Consider the following 15,248-nt stretch of genomic DNA (forward strand, 5'->3'; position numbering starts at 1 on the left):
CGATTGGACTCAAATTTTATAGCCTTTAGTTTTAGCTATTTACATATGTTTATAGTTGGAGATGCTAATCGGGACTGATTTTTGAAAATCCCGGGGATCGGGATTTGGTTATCCGAATGCACTTAAATTTTGCAGTAGTTAGTTTTAGCTACTAACGACCAAAATAAGACCCATCCAAAGCAAATCTATTTTTTAAGGATACCTCTGTTGGACATAGATCATCACATAGCCTAATTTCATTGCTATCGGTCCATAATAAGTCATAGCTCCCATATAAGGACCGCTTCCGAAAATCACTTTAACGAGCATAAATCTCTTAAAAATGTTGGTATAAACATAAAATTCAACAGAAAAAGCATTCATATAGACATAAATCACACGACCTAATTTCATGGCGATCGGTCCATAATTAGTCATAGCTCCCATATAATGCCCTCTTCCTAAAATCATTCACGAAAATAAATTATAGTGTAGGGTATTATATGGTCGAGCTTGACGAGCTTGCTATACAAAATTAAAAGTTCAACTTTAGCTTTAGCTTTAAATTTCTCAACAACTGCAGAACCGAATTTAATGAAATTAAAACTGGAGAAAAATTCAAATTCATATCTGTCCATCAAAAAAAAATCTAAAATATCTCTATCGGTTCAAAAGTTACAGAGATTTGGCCGATGAAAAACGATAATGAGCCACTGTGTGCCGGTTTTGTCACTTTAACATGGAGTTGCTTAAAGTAGGTGAATTAATTATTGAAAAACTTGTAAATATGATTTAAAAAAAAACTAACGGCAAAAAATATACATATACATTATACATTTTCAATTTCGCTAGACTGTTTGCTATTAATTAATACTAAATTCCGCTAATAACATATTTTTTAAAATTGGGTACTTTTTGATTTCTTAGAATATGTGGATATATAAACATATTTTTTAAACGCTTTCAATAAATCTTATTTTCCATACAAAATTATCAGGCAGTTTTAATGAACTTGCATTAAGGATAGCCCCAGAAAAGTTGTCGATTCGTATTCTTAACTGAAATTAAAGTTTAGTTTATTATATAATACCATTTTTGTTCTAGCGTTAACGGTTGAAAAATTTGTTCTCATGTCGTTGTTTTACCTACCAACGGCAAAGGTTGACAAAAAAAAATGTGAGAAATCATGGAATGGGCCATAAGCTTGCTTACAACTTTTTATTCTGTAGCAATGGGACGGAACCAACATTATGTATGGACTTGTGTTGTTGTATTTTTATTTTTATGTAGAATTACCATCATTGTTTGACAAATGACTTTATTTGTTAGTTTTTGTAAAATGTATCAAACAAGGAAAAACAAATCACATCAAAAATATTAAAATCTTATAAAACAATTTACATACATATAAATAATTTTAAAATTCTATATTTAAAAAAAACAGATACATATATGATTAATGATAAATAACAGAACGACTGATTAATTCAAAAAAAAATAAAGGAAATTATTAATAAAATAAAAGCATATAAACATTAAATAAACTAAATAATCATAATAATACTAGAAAATAATTAATAATAAAGTATTTATTGAATAATAAAAAAAATAAACAAAAATATTTTATATTATTTTCTCATAATACGTCGAGCTGGTTTTTACAGAGTTGGTTGTATCTCGGCCAATTATTAACCATCCCACAATACATATATGTACATATGATACATACATTTCACGAAAAATCGTATAGCAGAAACGTATTCTACGGAAAATTTTAAGAAATTTTCCCCATGAAACCATAGGTCTAAAATCAAATCCTATCGACTTTTATCCAATGATATTTCGGTACATATTTTTTTTTAATAGTTTTTTTCCGTAGATTGCGTTTCTGCTATACGATTTTTAATTTTTGATCGTCCATACAAATCGACCCAGCCTCATGTACATGTATGTATTTATAGGGTTGCAAAATAAATATAAATTACTATCAAAACCGATCTGTTTTGGTTTTGTTGGGTTTTAGGTGGAAAGGTATGTATATTAAGTTTGTCATATCCAGCCAGAACAGCGAAAATATCCTAACTAACAATATATTAGATTTTAATTTTCTAATACAGATCAATAATTTACATAACAGGTTGAAATTGCATAGGTGGACCAAGTACCGTAAGTAAAAACAATTTTAGCTTAACCCATTTCGCTCCGAGATAAAATTTTTATTTATTTTTTTAAAAAAAAAACTTTTTTAGGGTGTCATAGTACCCCAGATTGCAAATATCTGGTCAAAAAAATTTTCCGATTTTTCGTTTTCCCAGAAAAGCCAGTTCAAAATTTCGAACAGTTAAGTTTACACTTATGTGATGTCCTGCATTTGCATGTATATCATGGTTTTTATATTTATAATTCAGTTCGTTTTATATATTAAAAGTTCATTAAAAATTTATTTTATAAAAATGATAAAATAGTTTTCTTGCTGTAGCCAGTAACGCAAATAAGATAAGTAATAATAACACTCAGCTACAAAATGACACTTTTTGTCAGAACTTGAAAAGCCACCTAATGGAGTTTGTAGGCCTAGGTGAGGACATACTAAAACCGTAGTACATTAGCCTCCAACTCACACATTTTTAGACCGATTTAAAAATTTTAAACAACGAAGGTTAGGTAAAGAATAAAGCTTTAATAAAATGTATGTATAAAATCTTTTTTCCTAGAAATTGTGTAAGTTTTTATAAATAGTTTCGCTTTCTTTTTTATTATTTTTCGTAATTTTTCAAATTCAACAATAGTTATTTTAATTTTTTTCTATGAAAACCTATTTTTTAAAGACAATTTTATATAGAATACAAAAGCTATTTTAAACTGCACATATTTTATATTACAATACTTTATACATACATACATATGTATTTAAATATTGAAACATCAAACAAAATGTAAAACCTCTAAACGTTATTCGATTTTGATAAGCATTTTTTATATGACGGAGAACAATTTTAGACCTTTGGAGCAAAAACATCAAATTTAAGTCCTACCCTAATGTGTATTATATTTACTATTAAATATTATCGGTATTCATAATGTTCTGGCAATTAGGTGTCACAAAATTTTATAAATTGTTAATTGCACTGATTGCCACCTTGCACTGTTGACGATCCCGGCAAAAGAAAACAGTCGTTCAACTGGAGCTGAAGATGTTAAGGGCGTGTTAAAAAAATAAATGCATCCCTTAGCAAATAATATTTTTGCCAAATCTCATCAGTACTTGCATTATTATTTAAATAACTGAAGAACCCTCAAATTCAGAAGTTATTCTAAAATAACCGTTCTCAGTGATGTTCGTCAACTTATCGACCTGTAACTCAGTCAGTTTTTTTCCGACTTCAAATTTGTTTACGCGTTTGGAAAGAAACCTGATCACTCTTTTAAGACTCTTTAAATGCTACATTTGTATGTTATGAGTATTGTATTTGTTAAGATTGTAAAAGTAATTAAACTTTTCATTAACACCATTTTTAGTATTTCTCCCCAGCGCATATGCATAATAAACAAGTAACAGAGCTATAGATTTATGTTGGAAAAAATGTTTGTGTGAAAAAAAAATTATTTGAAAAAATCTTGTGTATCAAAACATTGTGATACACAAAATTTTCTTGTCTGTCAGCTAAATCAATAGTACCAAAGTTATAAACCAAAATGTGATACAACTTAAAAAAACACTTTAAGATATTTTTGAAATCTCATAACAGATTTATATGTTGCAAAATAAGTTCGTCTGGTATCACTGTTTAAGTAAATATGTGATAAACTAAAAATTTTTTAATGAGTTTAATCTAAGACAAACAATCATGTTTATATATGGACATGATCATGGTGTAATGATATACAAGGTGACATTAATCAAACAGCTGATTATTTTTTGCTCGAGTTTGTTTACAACTTTCATCTTGTCAAATTTTTTTTTGCTGTAGTTTGTATACATTAAGTCAGCTGTTTTTGACACTATAAAAGTTATTTAATGTACAATAATCAGCTGTATTTTGGTATTCGGTATGTCTTATTTCATGTAGCTGCTGATTGTTTAAAATATTGTAGGTTTGAAAATAGTGTGTATATAAACTAATAAATTACATATTAAAACCTATTTTATACATATGTACATTAGGTATATAACTAATTTTGGCGAAATTTTTGGCATACCTCCACGTGATGGCCAATGTTGTATTAGTAATGAAAATAACTTTTTTAGGTCATTTGGAATCAAAAATATCACGCACCAACACCAATATCTAAAATAAACCAACATTTTTTTTCTGTGAAAAATTATATAAATAATTTCATATATTTTTTGAGGTATACTTCCCTTATTTAAAAATTATCTTTTGAAGTATGTCCGCAGTTATTATTAAATTAAAATATATTGTTTTTCAAAATAATTGAAAAAATTGAATGAAAAACTTTATTGCGTTTGGTGCGTGAACTTTTTTAACAACCGTGAATAATACCGTGGTTTTTCATATTTTTTAATGCTCTATTCGACTATGCTATGCCAATTTGCATATTTGCAAAAAATGTTAAAAGTTATATCCCTAATGTACATACATACATACATACATATGTATATTGATATTGTTGACGAGTAACTGATATTCGCCGTCTAATCATATGGCCAAAGTATGCAACATTAGAATTGATAAGGGAAACAAATTGATAAAAATACAAACACTTCAGTTGTGAATTGCAGTGCGGGGTAAATTGTAAACAATTTACACTAAGCTTGTTGATGATTGTGGAATGTCATCTATATATAAAATCCAAGTTGATTTAAAAACTTTAGTACATTTTGAATAAATCTTTCAGAGTAGTATTGCGGAGAAAAAATGAGTTTTATTCCAACAGGTGAGTTTTAACATATAATGCCATTAAATTCTAAATGCACATAATTTTTTATTTTAGAACACCAACATAGGCGCTTGAACCCTTTGACAGGACAGTGGGTACTTGTCTGTCCCCATCGGATGTTAAGACCTTGGTCTGGGCAGCAAGAGTCGCCACAAAAAAATGATTTATTAGAATTTGACCCAACGAATCCGCTATGTCCTGGTGTCACAAGACCTAATGGAGTCGTAAGTGACAACAAAACAAACGAAATTATTTAATGTACCAAGTTATAATTTTTTCCTTTTGTACTTTAGGTTAATCCTGTGTATGAAGGCACTTTTGTTTTTACTAATGATTTCCCAGCTTTGTTGGAAGATATTCCCTCACCACCAGAGAGCGATGATCCTCTTTTCCAGGCAGCTCCAGCAAAAGGCACTTGCAGGGTAATGTGTTTTCATCCTAAATCCAATTTAACTCTTCCCCTAATGACGCTCCCATCTATTGAGAATGTAATACATGAGTGGATTAATCAATACAATGAATTGAGTCAGAAATATACGTGGGTACAGATATTCGAAAACAAGGGTTCTGCAATGGGTTGTTCTAATCCACATCCGCATTGTCAAATATGGGCCTGCTCATTTTTGCCATCCGATCCAGCACTTAAAAATGAAAATTTACAAAAATACTTTCGGCAACATAAGAGACCCATGCTTGATGATTATGTTATTAAAGAGCTGGAGCGTAAGGAACGCGTTGTAATTGTAAATCCCGACTGGGTCGTTGTTGTCCCTTATTGGGCTGCATGGCCTTTTGAGACAATGATCATATCGCGTAATAACAACAAACGTATTAATGACCTTACTGAACGTCAACTAAAAAATTTAGCTATAGTTGTGAAGCAGTTAACAACCAAATATGATAATCTATTCAAGTGTTCATTCCCCTATTCGATGGGCTTTCATGGAGCACCTTCCGGGGATATGGCTTCAGACGACGATCACCATTGGACTTTGCATGCCATTTATTACCCACCTCTGCTACGATCTGCTACCGTTAGAAAATTTATGGTCGGCTTTGAATTATTATGTCAAGCTCAAAGAGATTTAACAGCGGAACAAGCTGCTCAGCGTTTAAGGGAACTAGATGGTAGCAAACACTATCTTACAAACTAACTACATTCATTCAAAGCTGAATATAATAGAAGTCATATTTTAAAAACTACATCTTAATTACATCTAAAGTAGCTAATGCATATCTGTTTGCTTTTATTAAATAACATTATATAAGCATAACTTTTCTGATTCAATTTTTAAAATGCGTTAAAACTGTTAATTTTACTTATTTTAAACAATTATTAAGTTTATCAATAAAAACTTAAAATATTATTGAACAAATCGAGATATTTAGCATAAACAAAATAAGAATATGATTTTACTCTTAAGAACTTCATGCAGGTATAGGCACAAAATAATTGTATTTTTCTCTACTTAAAAATTACATCTAAATATCGAAAAAATGTAATAAATTTGTGTTCTTAGGGTAACATAGAGACGAGACGGAATTGTCAAAAACCTAAGTCTGTTGTTAAAAACCTATCTCTTGCAACAACAAAATACATGCTAGACAATGTATTTTGTTGTTGTATCATAAATTTTATTTGTTGTATTTTTGTTTGACAAATCGAAGTGTCTCGTCTCTATGTATAATTCTCTATGTTTGTGTTGTTAACCTTCCAAACACATATAATACTTTTGCTTCAACAGCAACTGATAGCTACGCAATATCGAAACAAATGTAGATTCGATGAGTTAATTTACGACCATTGATATGTCCGTAATAAATCTAACCATAGCATATGTGTTACTTTAACAATATCCATCTTTTCTCTTTAATAAACGTACAACTTTATTAGTGTATTTTCACATAAAACTATAACTTTTTCTAATACAATAAAATTTTATAACGAACGGGAAATGATAATACATATCGACATATTCTCGAAAATGAGTTTTTTATAGCAACGTATTCCCTGACTAATTTGTCATCTGTCATTTAAATTTAAAAAAAAAAATATTTCCAATGGGTTTTTTCATCAAATTTGTATTGTGCTATCTAACACACAATTTATTTTGTTAGTAAAAAAGTGCTATATGCATATGAAATATTCGTGTATATAATAAAATATTAAAAGTGTTTTTTATAAAATATAATACATATATATTAAACCGTACGAATCTCAATGTTAGACACGAACCGGATGATATACGTTTAAAACTATAAATTAAATGGAGAAAAACTGCGTTTTCAGTTTTTCATTTCGTGATGCTGTTTCCTTTTAAAAGGACTTCAAATTTTCAGAGGAGTAAATTTTTTAAAACATGTTTTAATCATCCTACTATGCCAAATTTGATGTCAAATGATCAGGAAATTTTGTAAAATATTTCGTATTATTTTGATTTTATCCTGTCAGGATCAAAAGATGTTGAAAAATTCCTTTTAAATTTTTATCCTGAATATCCTTTTAGATTTCCAATAATTTTTTTTCAAAAAAATAGTGCGTTAAAGATATTGGATACACTACTTAGCGGTAAATAATATTTTAAATTTACATTATTTGATTTTTTATATTTTATTGTAATATTTCATTCGAAAAAATATAATAAAAAACCGTTGTGAAAAGAAACGAAGAATACTTTTTAATAAACAAGTAAAATGGTATAGTCGGGCAAGCCCGATCAACCAACAAAATGAATTCACTACAGCCTACATTTGAAACGGAGTATGTCCTGAGTAAGTAAGCAAATTTGTTTAAAGACCCACGTAGCATAGCTTTCTACAAAAAGAAATTCTGTGGAAAATTCTAGAAAGCTGATTAGCTTTATGTATAAACTTTCTTACAACTACGAAGTTCTTCACGTATGTATGTAAAACTATGTCCTATTCAACTAAGCAAATATTAAAAACTCGTGTTATAGGGCCCATACACCATCATAAATGTGCAATCAAGTGATTGAGCCAGCTGATTGGCCGTGTATGAGCTGGTAGTGTGATTGTACCAGCTGCTGGTGCTTTATCAAAAATAGTTTGATATTTTTTTGATTGTGATCGAGTGTTGTAAAATTAACTCATAAAAGTTAAATAAAACCTAGCTTTCGTTTGTTCTCTAGCAATTTCTTCATCCAAACGCGTTTTTTTACTCCTTTTTCGTTTTAGGATAATAGCAATAATAAATGCATTACAAATTGTATCGTTATTCATTACAACATGACTCCATATTTGACAGTGCTTACTACATTGTTCATTTCCAATTTAGTGTTTGGCCTTCTCCAAACTGTTACTCTGCCGTCCGATTAAAAATTATTATTGAAAAATAATATCTATATCTTCAGATTTATGTTTGTAAGATTAAATATTTTTCAATCCGACGAAAGAGTAAGAGTTTGGAGAAGGCCAAACACTGAATTGGAAAAGAACAATGTAGTAAACACTGTTAAACATGGTGGAGGAGGAGTCATGTTGTGGGGTTGAATGGCTGCATCTGGTGTAGAAAACTTAGTTTTCATCGACGGTTCAATGGACAAAACAGTGTACCTTAATATTTTAAAAGAAAACCTACTACAATGGGCTCTAAAGTTAAAGCTTGGTAACATTTCTACTTTCAACAGTACAATGACCCCAAACACACAGCCCATGACGTCCGAATATGGATAGTGCATCATGTTCCCCACATTCTCCCGACACCTCCGCAATCACCTGAAATGAATCCCATAGAACATCTGTGGGATAAATTGGGCCGACACGTAGGAAAGCACCATATTATTAGTAAGACTCAACTTAAAGAAGTCTTGTCACAATAATGGCAAAATATTGGAGCTGATGTCACCAAAAATTTGTCGATTCAATGCCAAGGCGATTAAAAAAAGTCATTAAAAATATAGGCTACTCCACAAAATATTAAACTATTAAAAAAACAATTTTCCTATTAAAAATTAGAAACTGTGTGAATATTTTTGTCCCCTTAAAATCGAACTTCGAACATTAGTTATTTATTTTTTCTGAAATGTGCCAACTTATGTTTAGTTTTTCCATATATTTCAATAAGTTATATGTCAATAAATATTTTTTTGAAACCCGTACGAAAGTTGTGGCCTTCGTTTAAAAAATATGGAAGATTAAAGATAAATCTGTATGCTGTGTGAATATTTAAATCCGGCACTGTATAAAATTTTTTTTTTTAAATCGTCAGCGTATGTACATCTCCGTGTAGCTCAATGAGCAATTTTCACGGGATGTTAACATTTGTCGAACATATTCTCAAAATGTCTAGTATTTTAATAAGTTGTGCAATAAAATCATACATTTGGATAATACTATATATTGTCAAAACATTATGGTGCCAATTATATTCTTAAGTAATTAAACTATGCAAAATTTTGAGTTAATTGTATAATGTATGCTTTTACAACTCCTTGTGAAAATTTTGAAATATTGTACAATTAGTATCTTCTGAAATAGTATGGTCAAATAATTTATTATATCTATCGTTTACAATTAAAATAAAATGTTATGCAGAATGAAACATTTTTTCAGTCGTAAAGATTTTGTTAAAATTTTAAATTTTTTGTCGACTTCGGTATAAATTTCCCTTAATAAATTTGTTCCAAAATTTCGTATTATTATTGTTACTATCCTAGATAATGCAGGTTTAATGTACATCTATAAACCTAAACAAATATTTGATACATTTATTTTTAGCCATATGAGATTATCGTAATCTAAATAACATAAAAACTTAACATACATTTCAATAATATTACGAGATGCTCGAGATCGTGTATCTTTGGTAAAAGTATTGAAATGTTAGTTGAGACATTTTACATTTTAGATAACGATATGAATCCATATATAATGATAACACAACTACATATTACTGAGTGAGATACAAACATACTTATTAAATAATAAGTAATCGATAATAAGCTGAAAATGGAAAAGTCTTAGAATTTCTTCATTACTGCACGTTGTTCGAGAGCTTGGATTTCGCTTAGTAAAACAGCAACGTTGTAACGTAAGCGATGAAACATAGACATTGGTAGTTCCAGAGTGCGGTAGCGTCCATCTGACAATTGAAAGTGCAAAATTATTGTTGGTGCGACAGCCGAAGGACCACGCGACAGACTTTACAGGTGTATGCATGTTTGCGGATCAATACAAGACAATTAGTTAATTTTATATTCAGAGCACTGCAAAATATGAAAACATACCGTTGATGTAATGATATATTGATGCGCCATTGCAAGTTTTTGGCACAGGAACGTAACATTTTAGCCTCCACAAAATTCTTTGTTAGCGAAAAACGGTGATTGTGTAAAACTTTTGTTAAGTCCTCTATACATTCGTCACTAAATCTATATACATAACGACATATATTAATTACATTTTAAAAATAATATAACACAAATGTAGAAATATACAATAAAGTAAATCACCTAAGATCCTCCTTTAAACAGTCTCTCAATTCTTCCGGTTTTACAGTGCCTTTGGGTGTGCGTAAAAATATTTGCATAATTTGTAATACGGCTGCAAAAAGTTCACAAAAGTTGTCGGGTATGTTATGGCCAGCATGTGTTAGTTTATTTAACGCTAAATCCAGCACTTCGGGGGAACACTTGCTGCTCTCAATGTAGTGGACTGAGACTTGAATCAGAACCCTCATCACTGGTTTTGTTAATTGAGGGAAATATTTCACGTAAGGTCTTATAGTTTTCACAACAGCATAACGAAAATTAGTTGACATTTTGAATATATTTTCGAGAATAATAACGCCTCTGTCCGTTTCCCTTCCGAACTTCTTTTTATCAATATTAACTTTGTTCCTTTTTGTTTTTGTTTACAATTCCTTCAATAAAACTGAAACCAAGGCGAATTCATACAAGGTGGTGGCAGTTCTACAAAAACAACAATTGGTCTTAACAAATGTCAAAAAACCAAAATGAAAAATTAAACAAATAAGTATTTAAACTTAATATAGTGTAGATAATTCGATAGTGAGGGCTTTACTTATTTATGTAAACAATTAATATTTTGTTAGTAAGCTTAGAATAGTAGATATTTAAATATAAAAACAAGCTATGAAAGTTGTTAGAACCAAAAAGCAAAAAAAAAATTATCAGCTGTTTGACTGACTCCACCTTGTATAAATTCGCCTTGACTGAAACTTTGTTGTTTTATAATAAAAGTAACGAGTAAATCAAGGCGAATTTATAGAACTACAGCATATACAAAAACAACAGGTACTTTGTTTTTGTAAAAAGATAAGTGAACTGTCAAAGTTGCCTGTGGTTGTTGTTGCTTTTGGGTTTGTTGTATTTTTCGCCACAACAAACACAAGTGAATTGGCAGTTCACTTGTCTAAACTGAATAAAAAAAAATCAGCTGTTCTTCTGTTGTCGCCTTCTATAGATTCGCCTTGGAGTAAATAAACATAAAAACATATGTTAAGTACCCATTACACAGGGTGCCTCAAAATCGATTGCATTGTGTATTAATGACACAGCGCACAGTACTCTGTTTCAAAGACAAAAGTCAAATAATGTTTTTTATACCCTACACCACCATAGTGGGGAGGGTATAATGCTTTTGTGCTGATTTTTGTAACGTCCAAAAATATTAGTAACCATCCACCTTAAATTACCGATCGACTCAGAGTCGATTAAACGATGTCCGACCGTCCGCCTGGCTGTTTCGGCCTTTTCGCCAATTTGCAAAACTTTATGTTCCTCAGAACTATAAAATTTGATAAGTGATAAGTTGAAAGTGTAACTTACAAGGTTTTTGCAATTTTTATATTCTCTTTGCAATTTCTGTTCCACGTACGTTCTCTTGTTCAAAGTGCAAAATTAATATTGAAAAGTGTAATTTGCAAAGACTTTGCAAATAATTATGCTGTTTCGTTCCACAGAAACTGTAAATTCTATTTTTGCAAAGCAAATTTTTATAAGTTTGTCAAAAAATTCCAAGGTGAACAATCGATTTACAAATTCATATTGTTGTAACTAGTAAAGCTTTAAAAACGTTAAGATGTGAATTTTTGTACGAAGACGCGGTTAAAAAAAGAAATTATAGAGACCGAATTAATTTTAAAGATATATTTTTCATACTTTTAGATGAGGATGCAAAAGGCACTTTATTTTCCTGCTATTGTTAATAACTTTAAAAATATAGGGGGTAAGATTTTATCTTAGGTCAATGTTTATATTTTACAGTAAACAAATTTTATCGTAAGCGACACACAGTGGTATAGAAAAAAAAGAGAGACCTAAATCTGTAACTTCTAAATGGTTAGATTGGTATGAATGAAATTTCACATGCGCAAAGAAGAAGTGTTATTTAAGTTTTGAACATGGACCTCATGGGCCCACCAGGGGCGCGACCAAGGGCCCACAAAGTAGGACACCTCTGGTATGTTACATTTTTAAAACGATATTATTTCTTGGTTTGAGTTCCGATTTCGAGCACTACAAAAAACCTCGTCGTAGCGTAGCTATCAATTGTCTCTTATAACTTAGAAGATATTTTTACCCATCCTACTCCAGTTTTTGGATAACAGCGTATCCAAATATTTCCCGATTTTCTCCAGTTTTTGAAAAAACAATGGAAACTTTTCCAAATATTTCATTAGTAGCCTAAAATCTGAAATAATTTTTTAAAAATTTTATATGGTCTAAACATTGCAATAACTCAATATCTTGTTATTTTTTACAACTTATTTTTTATAACTGCTACACATCGACGATGCACTGAACCAATTAAAGAGTCAATGTTTTGCATTCCCTCATAACCGCCTCCGATAAATCTTCCTTCCTGGTGTAATTTTGGGTCCTTATTTTACGATCTACAATTTCCCATAGATTTTCTATGGGATTGAGATCTGGCGATTGGGCAGGCCACTTCAAAACACGTACCTCTCGGTTACAACCCTAGAGGTGTGTTTCGGGTCGTTGTCGTGTTGGAATCTCCAAACTAGGGGCATATTTTCCTCAGCGTATGGATACATAACATCGTTTAATATGGTTCTGTATCCTATACCTGTCATCTTTATCTTTTATAATATGAATTGGGCCCATACCTTGCCCTGAAAAACATCCCCATACCATAATATTGCCACCGCCAAACTTAACAGTCTTATTTGTGTACTTTGGATCTAATCTTTTTCAATTTGGTCGTCTTACAAATGTTCTCCCATCACTGCCTCTTAAATTGTATGTGGATTCGTCGGAAAAGAGGACAGTATTCCATTTCTGTATATACCAGTTTAAATGATCCCTGGCAAATTGTAGACGAGCAGAACGGTTCTTTTTCGAAATGAGTGGTTTTTTCACAGGACGATAGCAACCAAGACCAGCCTCATTTGCCCTGCGTCTAACGTTCGGGTACTTATTTCTAATTTTAGGCTATTAACAACCTCTCGCTATTAAATTATCTTGTCTAGGAGTAATCTAACGAGGTCTTCCACCTAAATGTTGAGTTTTTACAGAACCGGTCTCACGAAATGTCTTTATAATTTTTTAAACTGCTGATTTATTTATTGAATATTTGTCACAGATACTTTTTTGTTTTAAACCAACTTTAAAATCGTTAATTATTTTATTTTTTAAGTCTTCACAAATCTTAACTTTAGCCATTTTTGTTAACTTTGAAAAAAAGCAATTATGATAAAAACTTAGAAAAATTAATTGTGAAAAATTACCAGAATTTAAAAATAAAATAAAACAACTGTAAACAGGATGCTTTTTACATCGTTCTTTTAAATATTATTTTCGTTTTACACTTCTTTCTTGCCTTAGTTTAAAAGTTTCCATTGTTTTGTCAGTAGCGAAATAGTGAATATTTTTAATTTTGTTCCCTTTTTTCAGAATGTTTTTCAGTTAATTTATATAAATAAAACTATACACGTAAAATACTTAAAAAAAAAAAAAATTTATTTTAAATTTTGGGCTTCATATGGAAAAGTTTCCATGTTTTGTCAACCACTGTATGTGTCAAATAGAAAAAGAATTGTTTAAAAATAATGACAAGATTTAAAATAGGGTCGAAGCAATTTTAAAATTCGTTTTTTTAAAACAACATTTGAAATATGTATGTAGGTATTTTAAGTTAAAATACGTTTATGAATACAGTGTTAAGGAATTTTGCTTAAAAATATTGTTTAAAATTTTTATGAATATGGCCGTTAACATTTTAAAATTAATTTAATATATGTTTGTATATAACTCAAATAATGTATAAAATACTAGCTGTCCCGGCAAACGTTGTTCTGCCATAGCACATACAAAGTTTGAAGACTCCCACTGTAATAGTACTCCACATATGCAATAATAAATTTTTACTTTGTATGGGAGGTGCCATGCCCATTGTTCCTTGGTGCTTGTGGTTAGCTGAATCTTATGCATAGTGAGTGAGTACTGACTCGCTGTGATGACACTACATGGAAAAACTGAATAGGGATTTACAAGGGAAATGAGCTAGTTTTTTTAGTCACCTGTGACTCATTTCTGATTGGCCATTAGTTAGTTTTAAGTTAACTCAAAGTCCGACTGGGTTATGTTATTCTCACTAATACATACGCAATACGAATGCTCTGAGTAAAAACACAAAGTAAACTCAAAACAAAAACAATTTCATACAATTTTTGGAGTGCAAAGCACACGCATTTCCATTTGTGTACTCTTTTATTTTTTCACTACTACATATGCATTTTAAGCACTCTCTCGTTGGCCACCACTGATCTAAACCCGCGATCGGCAGACATATCCCAGCAGTTAAGCAAGTAGTCAATGTATCCCTTAAAGACAGTAATTGTCCCAAATGTCTTATATTTTGGTCATTTGACACGTGTGTGCACTTTGTATTGCAGAGAGAAGACAATTGCTTACTTTATACATCCCAAGTAATCTAGCGTGAAGACAATTGACACTTAAGTGTCTCTTATTAATCTGGAGTGTAGTCACTTTAAACGTTTTGTGAGTAATTCGTACAAACTGGTTTTATACAAAATTGTGTTGATATAATTCTCATACAGTTTATTTTTATTTTTGCTTAAGTATACTGATATCCCATGTAACATAGCATGAAGTCAATAGTTACTTTAGTGTCTCTTAGTAACCTATGGTGAAGTAACTTCAAACTTTTTTTGTACTGCACTTTATTTTACCCACCAGAAGCATTGACTACTTTCGATCAGCTATCAGATAATCACATTGTAATCAAAAGGGTCTATTGACCCCTTGCTTAGGACATGCAAGTGTTAAAATAACTAGTCAAGTAGCTGATCAAGTAACCAGTTACAAAGCTAGTAAATTAACTGACGCTATGTAACCAGTATG

General features: G+C 30.6%; 2 protein-coding genes across 2 annotated transcripts; one reads left to right on the forward strand and one right to left on the reverse strand.

Moving 5' to 3' along the window:
* Nucleotides 1–4,636: 4,636 nt before the first annotated feature.
* Galt (Galactose-1-phosphate uridylyltransferase) lies at nucleotides 4,637–6,052 on the forward strand. The gene is made up of 3 exons (XM_065498213.1): nucleotides 4,637–4,878; nucleotides 4,936–5,105; nucleotides 5,175–6,052. Exons 1-3 carry the CDS (start codon nucleotides 4,860–4,862, stop codon nucleotides 6,033–6,035), a joined length of 1,050 nt encoding a protein of 349 aa, XP_065354285.1. The 5' UTR covers nucleotides 4,637–4,859; the 3' UTR covers nucleotides 6,036–6,052.
* A 3,315-nt stretch (nucleotides 6,053–9,367) lies between these two features.
* Nucleotides 9,368–10,770, reverse strand: LSm-4 (Like Sm protein 4). Its single transcript, XM_065512506.1, has 3 exons — nucleotides 10,353–10,770; nucleotides 10,128–10,271; nucleotides 9,368–10,041 (listed from the first exon to the last, which is right to left on the reverse strand). The coding sequence occupies exons 1-3, from the start codon at nucleotides 10,658–10,660 to the stop codon at nucleotides 9,861–9,863; spliced, it is 633 nt and encodes a 210-aa protein (XP_065368578.1). The 5' UTR covers nucleotides 10,661–10,770; the 3' UTR covers nucleotides 9,368–9,860.
* Nucleotides 10,771–15,248: the final 4,478 nt, after the last annotated feature.

The sequence above is a fragment of the Calliphora vicina genome, chromosome 1, assembly GCF_958450345.1.
Source record: "Calliphora vicina chromosome 1, idCalVici1.1, whole genome shotgun sequence".
NCBI lineage: Eukaryota > Metazoa > Arthropoda > Insecta > Diptera > Calliphoridae > Calliphora > Calliphora vicina.

Excerpts from the sequence above, each read along its gene's own strand:
- LSm-4 (XM_065512506.1), bottom strand. The coding sequence starts at position 10,660 with ATGTCAACTAATTTTCGTTATGCTGTTGTGAAAACTATAAGACCTTAC. Across the intron at positions 10,272-10,352 it reads TGTTTAAAGGAGGATCTTAG|ATTTAGTGACGAATGTATAG; the intron begins GTGATTTACTTT and ends TTATGTATATAG. Across the intron at positions 10,042-10,127 it reads AATATATCATTACATCAACG|TCTGTCGCGTGGTCCTTCGG; the intron begins GTATGTTTTCAT and ends ACACCTGTAAAG.
- Galt (XM_065498213.1), top strand. Across the intron at positions 5,106-5,174 it reads TCACAAGACCTAATGGAGTC|GTTAATCCTGTGTATGAAGG; the intron begins GTAAGTGACAAC and ends TTTGTACTTTAG.